General features: G+C 30.2%; 1 protein-coding gene across 1 annotated transcript in view; it reads right to left on the reverse strand.

Annotated features, from left to right (window-relative positions):
• Window positions 1-321: 321 nt before the first annotated feature.
• The window catches only part of KATNBL1 (katanin regulatory subunit B1 like 1), a 58,667-nt gene continuing 57,768 nt past the window's right edge, over window positions 322-1,220 (reverse strand). Inside the window, exon 11 of the mRNA XM_037742365.1 lies at window positions 322-797. Within this exon, the coding sequence (XP_037598293.1) occupies window positions 765-797 (33 nt within the window). The 3' untranslated portion in view covers window positions 322-764. The remainder of the gene's footprint in view (window positions 798-1,220) is intronic.

Below are 1,220 nucleotides of genomic sequence, written 5' to 3' on the forward strand. Positions count from 1 at the left end.
CTATTCTCAAGTTTTAAAAATGGTGCAGAGAGTGTTTCAAGAACATTCTACAAGAATGTAAACCCCTGATGTAATTACATGATTTTATCATGCCAGAAGCATGGTTGGTTTTACTTTTTTAAAACAGCTATTGGTATCATAACACATTGGCTTATTAATAATTAAGGCATTTTGCATACACAGTATCTCAATGTGAACAAAAACTTTTAATATTGATTTTTCATGTTTTAAACTTTCAGTCTTTTCAACATAAGAAAATAGCTGCACACATTTAAGTGTTTTTTTTTTTTTTTTTTTTTTTTTTAAAAAAAAAATTTATTATTTTTTTTTTTTTTTTTTTTTTTTTTTTTTTTTTTTTTAATAAAACACAATCTTAAAAAAGTTAACGATGATTGGTCTTGGTGGTTCCTAGTAATAAGTCCTGTCTTATTTTTTCACAAAGTATAAATTATATTCTTATGCAGAATTGCATTAAAATCCATTAGTTCTTAATGTTACCAAATAACCATATAACTCCCAAATGCAACAAAGGTGAACAATCTTCAAAGTGCACTTTCACCTCAATGAAGCTGAAGCTGCTTTCCACTTCAATGTGAAGTAGATTGTTGGAGTTTCATTAGTGGTTTCATTATGTGGCTTTTTAAAAGAAAAAATACTTTTGATTTCTTCCACAGTTCAGTTCTCAGACGAGACTTTTTTGTTGTAAATCATATAGTTCAGGGATCTTTTGAAAAACCAAATGCTCTTTTAGTAGATGAAATCTCTCAATGTAACTGTAATAAATAAGCATCTACATCCTTAGAGGATAAAACAAAAACATTTCATTAGACAGTAAATATGCACATAAACAATCCATTTTCTTTTTCTTTATTTGCTGCTTAATTTGCCTTAGTTTCCTTTTGTGATCTTTTGAAGGTAAAAGACGTGTCTTGTTTAGTGCTTTTATCCGCATTTGTTCAGCACAGGGCCTAGCACATAGTATGTGCTCAATAAATATTTGCCAAGTGCTAAATGAATGTATTGGTTCCTATGCTCAAACACTCTGCTTTTGTAGCTAACATTCACAGAAATTCTATCAGTGCTGTTTACTATCAGTGCTATATTTACTTGAGCCCAGCTTGACAATAGCCTCTTCTTTCAATTTCTTTCCTTTTTTTTTTTTGAGATGGAGTTTGTTTTTGTTGCCCAGGCTGGAGTGCAATGGTGCAATCTTGGCTCAC

Source organism: Cebus imitator, unplaced genomic scaffold, assembly GCF_001604975.1.
Source record: "Cebus imitator isolate Cc_AM_T3 unplaced genomic scaffold, Cebus_imitator-1.0 Scaffold119, whole genome shotgun sequence".
Taxonomy (NCBI): Eukaryota; Metazoa; Chordata; class Mammalia; order Primates; family Cebidae; genus Cebus; species Cebus imitator.